The following is a 13,053-nucleotide window of genomic DNA, read 5'->3' as shown; positions in this document are numbered from 1 at the left end:
TGCTAATTAGCCATGCAGGCTATGGATTCCATATGTGTTTGGTTTTAAAGGAATGAGGTGGCAACCCTAGAGGGAATTACAGATAGGTGCCTTTTCACGGAAAGAATTCAAATATTGTTTGCTTTAAGGGTTTGTTCACCTTTAAATTAATGTTTAGCATGATGTAGAGAGTGATATTCTGAGACAATTTGCAGTTGGTTTTCATTTTTTATTATTTGTGGTTTTTGAGTTATTTAGCTTTTTATTCAGCAGCTCTCCAGTTTGCAATTTCAGCCATCTGGTTGCTAGGGTCCAAATTACCCTAGCAACCATGCAGTTAATTTGAATAAGAGTCTGGAATATAAATATCAGAGAGCATAAATGGAACGGCGAATAATAAAAAAATCAGCAATAACATATCATTTGTAGCTTTATGAAGCAATTGTTTTTTGTAGATGAGGTCAGTGACCCCCATTTGAAAGCTGGACAAAGTCAGATGATTTGTGTTTTTTTTTTTAAGTTATTTAGTTTTTTATTCAGCAGCTTTCCAGTTTGCAATTTTTGCAATACATGGAATAGGGTTTCCAATTTTCCATACCGCTAGCCCCGGGTGGGAGGGTGCCTTTTCATAAAATTTCCACTGGCCGTTGGTGGGGATGTGAACAAATAGGGCGGGATGTGACAAAAAAAGGGTGGAGCCACATCGCGCCGATGACCAGAAGACGGAGAAAGGGTACGTTTTGAGCAGATTGGAGGCAGGCCGAGAGATTTTTTTGAGGGTATTTAAAATTGACGGCAACTGGTAAATTTGTAATACCAACCCCAGCCTTGGCAGGTGTTTTACCGACTAGGCCAATAAATACCGGCAACCCTAGCGGTGACATTGTGCGGGTGGGTCAGTGATGTCGGGGGCTTCGTCAGTCTTTGGGAATCCTGCCTGGTTTTCCTAACTTGTAACAAGAGCAGGCAGTTTTGACCTGGACATTCCTTCCAAAAAAATGGGCTGTAGGGTCAAAACTGGACAAGAGGTAACCCTGCCATAGATACACTTTGCAGAATGTTCCCCCATTTCTGCAACATAAAAAACCAGCAAGTTTGTAACTACTGTAGTTTGAGCCGTTACCCACAACCAATCAGGCGTTTGTTTTCAAACAGGCCTTGGATTGGTTGCCATGGGTTACAAGCCGCTATATCACCAGGCTATAGAAATGTCAGCCTCCTATAGGTGAATTATGGGGGGGCTCTGACCACTCCCCATGAATGCTGTTACCCCACCCCAGTATATAAATCCGAGAGGCTCTTGGAAACTCAAGGAGGGAGGACAGTTCTGCTGCTATTGCTTCACACTTGAGCACTTCCTGATTTGCACTTGAGATGCAGACACTGTGTTGATATCCATTTCCTTAGTAACAAGTTGCTTCCCTAGCAACCACCTTGTATAAACAATATTTGATTGGAAAGGTACCAATCTGTAATTCCCTTGCCTCCAGGGTTGCCACCTCACCCCTTTAAAACCGAACCCATATGGAACCCACAGTCTGCATGGCTAATTAGCAATTCATTTAGATGCATGATGCATGGCTGCACATAAGGGCTCTTACACACGCACAACTCCCAACATTTAGGAAACAGAAAGAGGGCCAAAAAGATTTGGTAGTGCGGCAATTCTGACCATGCCCATTTTTGTGGCCACACCCCCTAATTACCATGTTCGTTTTACATAATGTGGAAGGTTATGAAAGTTTGAACACATTTCTGTGGTTTTTATATGTTATTACAGTTTTGCAAATAAAGGTGAATTGCCCTTTAAGCGGTGAGTCTTCGTTCTTATCTTATCAAACTGTTACAAAAGTAACTATCTAAAGTATCTAAAGTATCTAAACTGGGCTGTCTGCCAAGACCCAATTAAGTTGGAAACTTTGTATCTGTTTCTGGCTGTTCAGTGCAGCAGATCAAAGAGAAACTCTGGATTTATCAGGATAAATCCGTGACAACAGATTGAGCTGTCAAAAGTGGGACTGTCCCACTCAAAACGGGACAGTTGGGAGTTATGCACGCGGCAGTTTTTTTCTGCGCTCCCCTACGTTGCCCTTTCTTCTGTTCAGCCGCAGGGGAGCGCAAGAATAGACACACTCAATTATTGTTAAGAGGGCTGTACTCTCACAGACGCAAGTAAGCGGCAAACGCAGGTGGGAAGCAGCATGTTGAATTTCACCTGCGTTCTGTGCATACATTGTCTGTGTGAGTACAGCCCCCTTCACAATAATTGAGTGCGTCTACTCTCGTACTCCCCTGCGGCTGAACAGAAGGAAACGGAACGCAGGGGAGCGCAGGAAAAATCGACCGTGTGTAAGAGCCCTTATCCAGAAAACCTTGAATACTATATCCCAGACCTGTATATATATAAGTTCATATTTAATACATGCAAATATGTACAGTTGTGTTCCTTCTGATGTCGCTTTGGCCATGTTGCCGGGTCAGGCGGGTTCAGGTTGACCTCGCACTGCTCCTCGCGGGTGGCCGGCGGGTGCGGGTTGAGCTCTTCTCCTGCTCTCCCCGCCCACCACCTTCAAATGCCGGCATCCGACTTCCGGGTTCAGGTTTTATAGTCTCACGTCTGCTCGCCCCGCCCCTTTTGTGACGTCATCGGCGGGTCGGCGCAGGTCTATAAAAGGACCCCGGAAGCGCGGGTGCAGCCGGGTGTGGGTTGCAGCAGGGCGGGTTAGGGTCGTGTGTGGGTCAGGAAAACCCTGACCCGCACATCACTAATAGGGGTATGTTTATCAAAGAGTGAAGTTTGAGATCTCCACAGTCCGCAGAGTGAAATACCACCGCCTCTCTTTATTCATTTCTATGGGATTTTTACAGGCGTATTTATCAAAGGGTAATAGTGAAAGTTCACCATTTGATAAATACGCCTTTAAAAGTCCCATAGAAATGAACGGAGAGAGGTGGTATTTCACTCTCTGGACTGTGGAGATCTCTAACTTCACTCTTTGATAAATATACCCCATAGAGATGTAGGTGGCTCAGGCGAATACTAAATTAATGTGTTTTCAGTACGTTAAGATTTGAGCAATTGCTCTTTCACACACATATATATATATATATATATATATATATATATATATATATATATTGAAAAGAGAATCAGCACACTCTGTATTCACTCTGTGCTGATTCTCTTTTCAATATTACTACAAACTTCGTCATGCACCTCTGGCTTCGTCTATGACTGAGTGCAGGCACTGTCTGACATTATATCATCATCATCATCAATTATTTATATAGCGCTGTCAAGATACACAGTGCTTTATATATTTACTTTATATATATATATATATATATATATATATATATATATATATATATATATATATATATATATATATATATATATAAAGTAAATCCAGAAATGACGGCACTCACAGGAAAAAATTGCAACAATCCAGTAAAGTGAAACCATGAAGGTTTATTGTGATCCTACGTTTCGGTTCCTTCTTGGAACCTTCGTCAGGGAAAGAAAACCCTGTTTTCTTTCCCTGACGAAGGTTCTAAGAAGGAACATAATGGATGCAAATGACCCTTCCTGTTTGGCAGCCTTAGCCCTTACCTTTGATACAGGTGTGACAATGGGTATATATTTGTGATAAAATGGCAAATCCCTCTTTTAATACCAAAGGAGAATTGTGTCGCATTTATCTTCATTTGATAAACGATTTCTTGTTTAGTGTTAAAATAATAAGTCTGTGTCATACTGGGACGTGCATGTCAGTGTTATAATAACAGAGATGAAAGGGTAAATACAGCTACCAGCCTACCAAGAGGTGTTGCCTTGGCATGGAGGTTACTTAGGAAAGGAGGGTGCAGAGCTTGCTTTGGGGAGGGAAAGGCGTTCTGGTGTAAGGAGGGGAAGTCGCAATAAGAGGAAGGGGGGAGGCTCAAGACTGATAAATATTAGTGTGACCGCTCCCCTCCAGGCACTCACAGTCCCAGTGTTGAGCACCCAACAGCAGCCTAGTGGTTGACACCCTGAAGACTTTCTACCCAGGATGGCACAGCAGGTAACTAACTCTATAACACACCAATAATCTCAAATGTGCATTTATGGGGAACTGTACTATACAGTAAATAGGAGCAGAGTAGTCTGGGTGGGGCTGGAATTGAGTAAAACCCCCTTTGGGGATCAAGGCAAAGGGCTTAGGCTGGAATGGGTGGCAAAGGTGCAGGAGAGACTAATATTGCACTTGCTGTTAAGCAAAACACTTTTTCCTGCTCCAAAAAAGAAGCAGGCCGGTTAATTGGCCCCCTGATGATATTCACCTTAGTTTGTGTCGGTGCTTGGTACCTTAGATTGTAAGCTCCACTGGGTCAGGGACCGATGAGTGATATCTGCAAAGCAGCGTGCTTGTATAAATAAAGGATAATAAATAAACGTATTCAAAGCAGCATGGCTCAATTTCCAAAGGTTGGCAGAAGCTATTTCCGTGGCATGGAGGTTACTTAGGAAAGGAGGGTGCTGTGCAAAGAGTCCCATGCAGAGAAAGAGGGGGAAGGCTCTAAAACCTGATAAATATTTGTGTGACCACCCTGCAGGCATTCAGAGTACCAGTGTTGAGCCCCCCATGATGGAACAGCAGGTAACAAGTCCATAACTAAGTCTGATGGGAACTAAAGGAGCAGAGGGTGGGTGCAAAGTGATGGAGGTATGCAATGCTGTGATAGCGATGAAGGCTGTAATGAGCAACTACCTGTATTTTAGCTGCCGTCAGGCCCGGATTTGTGTAAAGGCCACAAAGGCATGGGCCTAGGGTGGCAGGATTTTAGGGGGTGGCATTCTGCGCAACCACATTCGCATTGTTTGGGAAGCACTGGATATGGGCAGAAGATACTGTCGTTTTTTTACTTTTTCCATGCGCCAATCCCCAGTGCTCCAGGTCAGATGATGAAAAATTGCGCATGTGCACAAATGGAGGAGAGGGGGCAGGGGCCTAGGGGTGCCCGAAGGGGCTATCCGCCAATGAGGCGAGCTGAAAAACTCCCCTCAGGTGGCAGAGCCCCCCTGATAGCCAGGGGCGGCAAAAATTAAACTCCTGGTAACTTTAAGAGCCAAATTTCCACTTTTCAACCCAGAAATTCAGCTCTTCTAGTGCAGAGAGCTATTACGCTCTCTGCACTAGTGACGTGGACCCCCGACGGCGCTGAAAAGGTGAGTGCCGTGGGGAGAGGGGGGTGGGCAGCAGAAGGAAGGCCACCTTGGGTGGCAAAATAGCCAGGATCACCCCTGGGTGCCCGCTATGTAAAGCCAGCCCTGGCTGCCGTCTTGCACCATTGGTGCCATCTTGCCATACTACTGGCATCTTGCCTACTGTTGCCATTTTTTCTAAAAAAATTTCTGCTGGGTGCCTAAAATTTGTGGTTCTCCGGGCAGTCACCCCTACTCAGAGTTCCCCACTAAAAGACACCTTTCATTATCATCATCATCAATCAGGAATGTTGTAGGAAAGGTATCAGTTGGCACTTGCTCTCTATTTATGGAATAACAATTCCTCTGCCGGTTCCATCCATCCATGGGAGAGCTGCTAAGGGCCGGGATAACGTGAATGTGGCTCTGGGCTCCGTCCAATGATTGCTTCACAGGCTCTTGTGCAAAAGCCACATTTCCTGCTGTGAGTTGTAATGCACGCTGGGGGTTCTGCTTAGACATGTTCAGCCCAGTTTTACTATGGATCAGGGACATTGTGTAACCTGCAGCTGCTGTGAACCCATTGAGATTGCTTTAAGTGGTAGTTCAACAACAGCTAAATTGCAACAAGATAGAAATCCATGAAACAGCCCCACTGGGTGTAGTGAATTACTTATCTTGTTAAATCTTGCCCTTTTCTTTTATCCCATTTAACAGGAAGCCGTTTGCTATTTTTTAGCTGTAGTCACAATACACATTAATGTCCAGTCCCAAGCCTGAGTGTATAATGTAATCTAATTGTCTGTATTTCTCTGCAGACTCATCCCATCTTGACTACAGGAGCCGGAATCCCCACCGGGGATAAGCTCAATGTTCTGACGGCCGGCCCCCGGGGGCCAATGCTGATGCAGGATGTGGTGTTCACCGATGAGATGGCGCATTTTGACCGGGAAAGGATTCCAGAAAGAGTTGTACATGCAAAAGGAGCGGGTGTGTTGTTAGAATTATACCTTCATACTTCACCTGTTCTGTGAAAAAGGCCGTGGCCATATGTAAATTAAAGGGGTTGTTTACTTTTGAGTTAACTGTTAGTATAATGTAGAGATAGATATTCTGAGACAATTTGCAATTGGTTTTCATTTTTTATTATTTGTGGTTTTTGAGTTATTTAGCTTTTATTCAGCAGCTCTCTCGTTTGCAATTTCAGCCATCTGGTTGCTAGGATCTGAATTAGCAACCATGCACTGATTTGAATAAGAGACTGGAATATGAATAGAAGAGACCTGGATAGAAAGATGAAGAGTAAAAAGTTGCTAGGGTCCAAATGACCTTAGCAACCTTGCATTGATTTGAATAAGAGACTGGAATACAGTATGAATAGGAGAGGCCTGAATAGAAAGATGAGTAATAAAAAGTAGAATACCAATTCATTTGCAGCTTTATGGAGCATTTGTTTTCTTTAGATGGGGTCAGCGACCCCCATTTGAAAGCTGGAAAAAGTCAAAATAATTTAAAAAAATCGAAAATAAATAAATAATGAAGACCAATTGAAAAATTGCTTGGAATTGGCCATTCTATAACATACTAAATGTTAACTTAAAGGTGAAGCAGCCCTATAAAGGAATTTTAGTCACTTTCGACCAGAACTGAATGTTTTATCGACACTTCCGGTCTCGATTCCAGGAGCGTTCGGGTATTTCGAGGTGACACACGACATCACAAAGTACTGCAGGGCCAAGGTGTTTGAAAAAGTTGGGAAAAGGACGGACGTTGCAGTGAGATTTTCAACAGTTGGTGAGAATTCTGTCCCCCCCATGTATATAGTATAAATCCCTGGCATATAGGGACCCCACCATCCTCTGTTGTTAAGCTCCTCTTTAGTTCAAGGGCCCAAAAACACAAACTGCTCCTCCAGCACCCTCCTGTATATTAGTCATTATTGTGGCCTCTCCTCTCTCTACAGCTGGGGAAGCAGGATCAGCAGATACTGTCCGTGACCCTCGGGGTTTCGCAGTGAAATTCTACACGGAAGAAGGAATCTGGGACCTGGTTGGAAACAACATCCCCATTTTCTTCCTCAGAGATCCCATGATGGTCAGTTCTGACTTCAGACTCATTTGCACACGATATTCATTTGTGTAGGACAGTATAGGCTAAACACATTGGCCTACAGACTAATGTTCTACACCCACATTATTCTTTTGCATGTGATCCAGTTGAGTATCATTTCACTTGGGATTAGACCTGGTTCCATATTCATTTGCCCACTGAGGATCATTTATGAGTGTAAAACCAGTTGGAACATTGGCCTATTATATTGGTCTCTGTGGGTCATGCAAAGCAAGTTGCAGAGAGATTTGGTTTCTGGGGTCTTCATCTTCCAAACTGCCTTATTCTTCTCCTCCTCATTCATGGAAGACAATGCAATGGGAAGACCCTAGTTAGCTGTTTTAGAAAGCTCCAAGCTTTTTCCCACTGGGCCATGGGGAAGAAAGCAGCCTAGAAGCAAAATAATAAGAGCTATGTACCTGGGAAAATAAAGTGAAAATAATACATTCTCTTAGGAGGTTCTTGAGATGGAGCTGAGATGAGCTTAGGTGTAACCCAACTGGACATGCCCTTTGGAAGTTGCTCTCAGTGGCCTCAAAGAAGGTGTTTATTTTTGGTATTAATCTGGTATAAATACCAAATGTACTGCCAAATAGAGCCTCCTGTAGGCTACTAGTCCTCATAGGGGCTACCAAATCACAGCCCAAATTTTGCATGCCCAGGAACCTCTTTCATGCTTGTGTTGCTCCCCAACTCTTATTTAAATTTGAAGGTGGTTCATGGGTAAAAAAAGGTTGGGAAGCCTCGGTGAAGAGCATCTCTGAGCATCATATTCACACACTGATGCCTAGTCATTACAATCACAGCTATCACCCATGCCGACTTGGTCCTGTTAAATATGAAACACTCATTAACCACTAAGAATGTATCTATTATTATGGTTATAAAGTAACTTTTGCCTTTTGTGCAGTTTCCATCGTTCATCCACAGTCAGAAGAGAAACCCACAGACACACCTGAAGGATCCGGATACAGTTTGGGATTTCTGGAGCCTGCGTCCGGAGACTCTGCATCAGGTTGGTGGGCGTCATGGGCTCTGTACCGAATCTGCTGACCACCACAGACCGTAATTCATGTTCTTCTCTCTCTTTAAAGGTGACTTTCCTGTTCAGTGACCGCGGAATCCCAGATGGACACAGACATATGAATGGCTACGGGTCTCACACGTTCAAGCTTGTGAATGCAGAAGGAAATGCAGTTTACTGCAAGTTTCATTATAAGGTATAAAGTTGGGTTAGGCAAATAGGGGTTAGAGTAAGTGACCCATCAAAAAACAGCTTAGTTGGGCTGAAACCTGGGCCTAGGCTAAGTGGATTCAAGCAACCATCATTATTTACCAGTAAGAGAGATTTAATTCTGGCAACTGGGATAAGGCGTAGTAAAGCCCACAGATTTCAATCAGAGATAGATGGAGACACAAGGCAGAACTTTGAGCCTTTCTATTTCCTATAGACGGATCAAGGGATTAAGAATCTTTCAGTAGAAGAAGCTGACAGACTGGTGGTGAGTGACCCAGATTACGGCATCAGAGACCTATTCCAGGCCATCGCCAAGAAGAACTTCCCATCTTGGACCATGTACATCCAGGTCATGACCTTCGAGGAAGCAGAGAAATGTCCTTTCAATCCATTTGACCTCACTAAGGTAAGTGACCCCCAAAGTTTTCCAAATGTATTCTACAGCTGGAAAGACATGGCGAATATATCTCTCCAGACCGGGGGCAGCACAGCCAAGTGCAGGGGGTGCAGTAGATCCCTTATCAAGGGAGGACAACACGGAAAGAGCAAACACTGAAGAGCTGTAATCCTCTCTACAATGACTTTAATGAAATCCTCTCTACAATGACTTTCATGAATTTATTGTTACTGGCTCAATGCAACTCATTTGTTCCGGCCAACTAGTTATGGTCAGTGCTTACACTATAAAAGATAATGACAATAACACAGCTGTGCAGTGTTTGGATAGGCTGGAACTGAAATGAGGAGAGCAAGGGATTGGGAAAAAGAAATAAAGAAAATGAATTAGTAGGAAAAAGAGCAGAAAAGGTGGAAGAAAGTGAGTGTACATTGAAGGACGAGAGTGGGGAGTCAATATGAAGGGGAGTCAGGGGTGCTTCGCCAATGAGGCGAGTTGAGGCTGTCGCCTCAGGCGGCAGCCCCCCGCTAGGTACCAGGGGCAGCAAAAATGCTGCTCCTGGTACTTTAAGATCGAATTTCCGGGGGAGGGGCCAGGATCGCCCCTGAGGGAGTAGAATATTTTAGGAACAGATTGGAAGTAAGTATAAGAGATGTGAAAAACACATGGGACAATGGCAAAAATAGAGTTGACCCAAAAGTGGGGAAACCTCTGAAGCTCAGTAGGGATGCACCGCACCCAGTATTCAGTTCGGGATTTGGCCAATATTCACCCTTTTTCAGCAGGATACGGATTTGGCCGAATCCAAGTGCCTGACCAAATAGAATCCAAAAAACCACGTAATTTTTCATCACACAAACAAGGAAGTCAAACATTTCTAACCACATGCATGCACATGCACAGTTCGCTTTCGCAAATTAGGGTTTGGTAGAATCTTTCACAAAGGATTCAGGATTTGCCCTAATCCTAAAATAGCAGATTCAGTGTATCCCTACTCTGCAGACATTTAATTCTCTGTACTTTCAGCTCCTGGGTTGTTCTCTTTCCCATGGTCCATAGTCAGGTTGAGAGACACGGGAACTGGGGTTCATCTTCCTCTTTAACATCTGACTCTTCTTGTCTGATCCTCTTCAGGTCTGGCCGCACAAAGATTACCCACTCATCCCCATCGGCAAACTGGTACTGAACAGGAACCCAGAGAACTACTTTGCCGAGGTGGAACAGATTGCATTCGACCCAAGCCACATGCCCCCTGGGATTGAAGCGAGCCCGGATAAAATGTTACAGGTGAGATGAGTTGGAGTTGTGCCCTAAAACTCGACATTACAAAAGGGTTTCAAGGCTTCCACCAGGGTAACAGATTTCATCAGTTTTGTTACTTCTACAGGGTCGCCTGTTCTCATACCCGGATACTCACCGGTATCGCTTGGGACCAAACTACTTGCACCTTCCTGTCAACTGTCCCCGGGGAGTGAAAGTGGCTCATTACCAGCGGGATGGGCCCATGTGCATGTTTAATACCCCTAGTAAGAACTCAACTCAACGTTCAGGCTTGTAGCAGGGAAATGTTTCTTGTATTCCAATTCCACTTCCATAGAAGCAGCTTATTCTAACATCAAGAACAAAATATAAGATATTTTTAACCTTCCAACCTCTTACCCTTTAGGCCATATGCCGAATTACTATCCAAACAGCTTCAGTTCCCCACGGGATGATCCAAAGTGCAAAGACTCCACGTTTGTGGCCTCAGGAGATGTGGATCGACATGACTGCAGTGATGAGGACAATGTGTCTCAGGTAAAGGGGTCCCCCTGCCCAACTTATACCGGGGTGCAGTGGTGAATCCGAGTATATGTAGTATCAGTGCAGCTATACTATCTCCTTGATCTCTGATCATTACGGCTTCCAATATTCAGGTGAGAGCATTCTACACTCAGACTCTGACTGAAGAGGAGCGTCAGCGACTGTGCGAGAATCTCGCCCGAAACTTAAGTGAAGCTCAGATCTTCATCCAAGAAAGAGCTGTGAGTATCTGTTTAAATATAGACTCCAGCACTGGATAGTTGCTCACATGATCTTAGATTTTTAGAAAAATAGGAGTTAGTAGTCTGATATATATATATATGGAGAGAGACATGGGTAAAAGGTTACTGCCTGCTCTGCTCTCATTTCCCTACAGAAATAGGGATTGGTAACACTAGATAGGTACCTAATATATAGAGACAAGAGGAAAGTGTTGGAAGGGTTACTGTCTGCTCTCTCTCATTTCCCTACAGAAATAGGGATTGGTAACACTAGATAGGTACCTAATATATAGAGACAAGAGGAAAGTGTTGGAAGGGTTACTGTCTGCTCTCTCTCATTTCCCTACAGAAATAGGGATTGGTAACACTAGATAGGTACCTAATATATAGAGACAAGAGGAAAGTGTTGGAAGGGTTACTCTCTGCTCTCTCTCATTTCCCTACAGAAATAGGGACTGGTAACACTAGATAGGTACCTAATATATAGAGACAAGAGGAAAGTGTTGGAAGGGTTACTGTCTGCTCTCATTTCCCTACAGAAATAGGGATTGGTAACACTAGATAGGGACCTAATATATAGAGACAAGAGGAAAGTGTTGGAAGGGTTACTGTCTGCTCTCTCTCATTTCCCTACAGAAATAGGGATTGGCAGCACAAAGCAAATGCCAAAATAATTTCAGTGACTTCATTGGAAATGTGGCGTCAGCAATAAACAGAATATAACAAATGACTTATGATTTCCTTTTGTTTATTAATTTGTTTAATTTATCACATGTCTGTATATATCCCGTCCCAGGTTAAAAATTTCAGTAACATTCACCCAGATTATGGTGCGGATATAAAGGCCCTGCTGGATAAATTTAACGCTGAAGGTGGAAAGAAGGTAAGGTTAACTGAAAGAAAAATGCCATTGTTAAGGCAGTAGTTTAGGGCACCTGAGAGTTTAATAGTAGCACTCGCATATAACTTGACACTTATACTTAATAATTATTATGTTTTGTTTTTTTCATCTTGAAGGAGACGTTGCACAACTACATTTGTCATAAAGCCGCCCGGGTGTAACCGTGAGCACATTGCCCGGAGAAACAGCGGTGGGTCAAAAGTCTTGCACCCAAAGGGAGAGGAAATCCCTCTAGTCAATAACAAATATATTTCTTTATTCTTTCTTGCAGCAGTTACAATAAATTGATGTAAAACTAAACCTGGGTACCCCTGGAACTATAGCAGGGTGAATGTTACCCCAATGTTTCTATATATCTGTAACTTTGTTATGAGCTAAGGGGGCCCAGTCTGAAGGTCAGTTAGGGGGAGATTTGGGGTGAGTGTTTATTTGTACCCTGGGTACCCCTGGAACTATAGCAGGGTGACTGTTACCCCAATGTTTCTATATATCTGTAACCTTGTTATGAGCTAAGGGGGCCCAGTCTGAAGGTCAGTTAGGGGGAGATTTGGGGTGAGTGCTTATTTGTACCCTGGGTACCCCTGGAACTATAGCAGGGTGACTGTTACCCCAATGTTTCTATATATCTGTAACCTTGTTATCAGCTAAGGGGGCCCAGTCTGAAGGCCAGTTAGGGGGAGATTCGGGGTGAGTGCTTATGTGTGTCCTGGGTACCCCTGGAACTAAATCAGGGTGAATGTTACCCCAATGTTTCTATATATCTGTAACCTTGTTATGAGCTAAGGGGGCCCAGTCTGAAGGCCAGTTAGGGGAAGATTTGGAGTGAGTGTTTATTTGTACCCTGGGTACCCCTGAAACTATAGCAGGATGACTGTTACCCCAATGTTTCTATATATCTGTAACCTTGTTATGAGCTAAGAGGGCCCAGCCTGAAAGCCAGTTAGGGGGAGATTTGGGGTGAGTACTTATTTGTACCCTGGGTACCCCCTCTATCTGGCTACTTTTTCATTCCTCCTGGAGGAAAACTTTGGTAGGGAGAAAACTGTAGCAGGGTGACTATTCCAATGTGTAATACATGTATTTAAAGAACATCTAGAGGATGCAGAGAGTGCTGGGTTATATTTTCACAGCATTGGTTTTTTTATTTATTATTTATTTAGACAAATTTTACAAAAATAGTACAATACCACAGATAGATAAACAAATAAATGAAAAAGAAAA

The 13,053-nt window shown here is 43.6% G+C and overlaps 1 protein-coding gene across 1 annotated transcript; it reads left to right on the top strand.

Annotated features, from left to right (window-relative positions):
- The first annotated feature begins 3,976 nt into the window (after positions 1 to 3,976).
- Positions 3,977 to 12,132, top strand: cat.3.L (catalase, gene 3 L homeolog). Its single transcript, NM_001105268.1, is given in 13 exon segments — positions 3,977 to 4,043; positions 5,983 to 6,154; positions 6,848 to 6,958; positions 7,128 to 7,258; positions 8,184 to 8,288; positions 8,368 to 8,493; positions 8,725 to 8,916; positions 10,042 to 10,194; positions 10,295 to 10,433; positions 10,574 to 10,704; positions 10,824 to 10,931; positions 11,728 to 11,814; positions 11,949 to 12,132. Coding segments are annotated over 13 exon segments (1,512 nt in total). The 5' UTR covers positions 3,977 to 4,031; the 3' UTR covers positions 11,994 to 12,132.
- Positions 12,133 to 13,053: the final 921 nt, after the last annotated feature.

This window comes from Xenopus laevis, chromosome 4L (assembly GCF_017654675.1).
Source record: "Xenopus laevis strain J_2021 chromosome 4L, Xenopus_laevis_v10.1, whole genome shotgun sequence".
Taxonomy (NCBI): Eukaryota; Metazoa; Chordata; class Amphibia; order Anura; family Pipidae; genus Xenopus; species Xenopus laevis.
This window is presented reverse-complemented; position numbering and strand designations above follow the sequence as displayed.